A 1,694-nucleotide genomic window follows, 5' to 3' on the forward strand; every position below is an offset into this window, starting at 1 on the left:
ATTATTTTCAATAAAATCTATGTTATATATCATTTCATAAATAGGTTTATGTCATTATAGATTTATCTTTTAAAATTCAATATATATATTTATATTCACGGCTTATATTGTTAATAGTTTATAAGTAAAATCCCGCGCATTGCGCGGGGTCACAAATCTAGTTATTTATAATTAGTTACTTTAACAATTTGATTTTTAAACTTGATGAATTGTTTGTCTCACTCACGAATAAATACATTACCATAAACGACTAAACATGCATTCTTGTGTTAGAAACAAAAAGTATAAACCAACTTGTAGCCTGATAATTTTGATTAATAACCTTTAACATCATGTCCTTTAACCAAAAAAAAATTTGATTATTGTCGCTACGGTGATGATACATATGTTTTTTCAATTGCTTGCGATTTTAAAGGTTATTATAGGATTCTTTTTTCTGGTATTCGAATTTTTCAGGATGTATAATCTTTTATCTATAAAATTAAGTAAAAAAACTGATAATTTATCTATCAAAAATAGCATTGCAATAGTTTCTTAACTATATTTAATTCGGCGAAATGGGTCAAAGTCAGAGAATTAATCGATTAAAGAAAGGAAAATAAAGAAATTAAAGGGATAAAGAGAATGAGCATGGAGAAGCATAATGATGAGAATGGAATCATAACCAACGGCCATAAAGCATGAGTCCTTTCACTATAAATTACGATAACTTCTCTTCATCATTACCAATCTCATCCTTCACTTCATTATTCTTTTAACCACACTTTCTCTTTGTTTATAATAACAATCAAACTAACTAACATATAACTGAACTATAAACACAAAATGTCTTCCATGGGAGCAAACTATGCACAACTTCAAGTCATGCAGAAGAAGCAGAAGGAGAAGATGATGAAAAAGAAGTTGGAGAAGAGGAGAGATGGCGGCGTAGACGGTGGAGAAGGAGGTGGCGTTTCTTCCGCCGGTAACAGAATATTTCCGGTCAAGTCTTCTCCGTCGTCGACTTATGAAAAAGTAGAAAGACAAGAGTGAATTATGAAGTGTGAGATATTTCTTCTATTTTCAGTTGACTTAATGTGTCTTTGTGTGTGATGTGATGTGATGTGATACAAGTGGTCGTCTTTTGTATTTAGTCTTTTAAGTTACGTAATTTGTGTTCCTTTTTTTTTTAAATGTCAATTCTGTTAAACTTTGTATATTTTCGTAGACTTATGACTAGTTAACTACAATAGAGGAAAAGAAAACGTAGAAGAAAAAATTCTTCAGTTATATATCAGTCAAAAAAAAATTAGAAGAAAACTTTTTCTTCTAAAATTGTCAAAAAGTAACTACAACAAAAGATACAACAAAAGAATTCTTTTATCTGGTAAACAACTAGAACTCTTTTTTTCTTCTTGATGGGACTTTTCTTTTCCTCTATTTTTTCTTCTCATTTCTTCTGGTTTTCTAACCAGTCAGACCCAACATGTAAGATATTTCTGTATTGACAATCTATTTTGAAGATTTTTTTAATTTTGATTTTCGCAAAAAAGTTTACCAAATTTGTGAGGTTGCATAAAATTAACACGAGCGGTCTATTCATATACCCTATAAATTAGTTGAATGCTACAAGCCTACAATAAATTGAAAAAGTTATTAACTTATAATTGGTTTAGTGCTGTTTTCTTTCTCAATGGCACTGTTGGTTATTCGGT

General features: G+C 29.7%; 1 protein-coding gene across 1 annotated transcript; it reads left to right on the forward strand.

Moving 5' to 3' along the window:
* Window positions 1–605: 605 nt before the first annotated feature.
* On the forward strand, window positions 606–1,199 carry LOC9314657. The gene has a single exon (XM_021029265.1). It carries the CDS (start codon window positions 826–828, stop codon window positions 1,030–1,032), a length of 207 nt encoding a protein of 68 aa, XP_020884924.1. The 5' UTR covers window positions 606–825; the 3' UTR covers window positions 1,033–1,199.
* Window positions 1,200–1,694: the final 495 nt, after the last annotated feature.

Source organism: Arabidopsis lyrata, assembly GCF_000004255.2.
Source record: "Arabidopsis lyrata subsp. lyrata unplaced genomic scaffold ARALYscaffold_4, whole genome shotgun sequence".
NCBI classification, from domain to species: domain Eukaryota; kingdom Viridiplantae; phylum Streptophyta; class Magnoliopsida; order Brassicales; family Brassicaceae; genus Arabidopsis; species Arabidopsis lyrata.

Bases quoted from the DNA above. Each gene is read 5' to 3' on its own strand.
- LOC9314657 (XM_021029265.1), top strand. From the start codon at position 826: ATGTCTTCCATGGGAGCAAACTATGCACAACTTCAAGTCATGCAGAAG.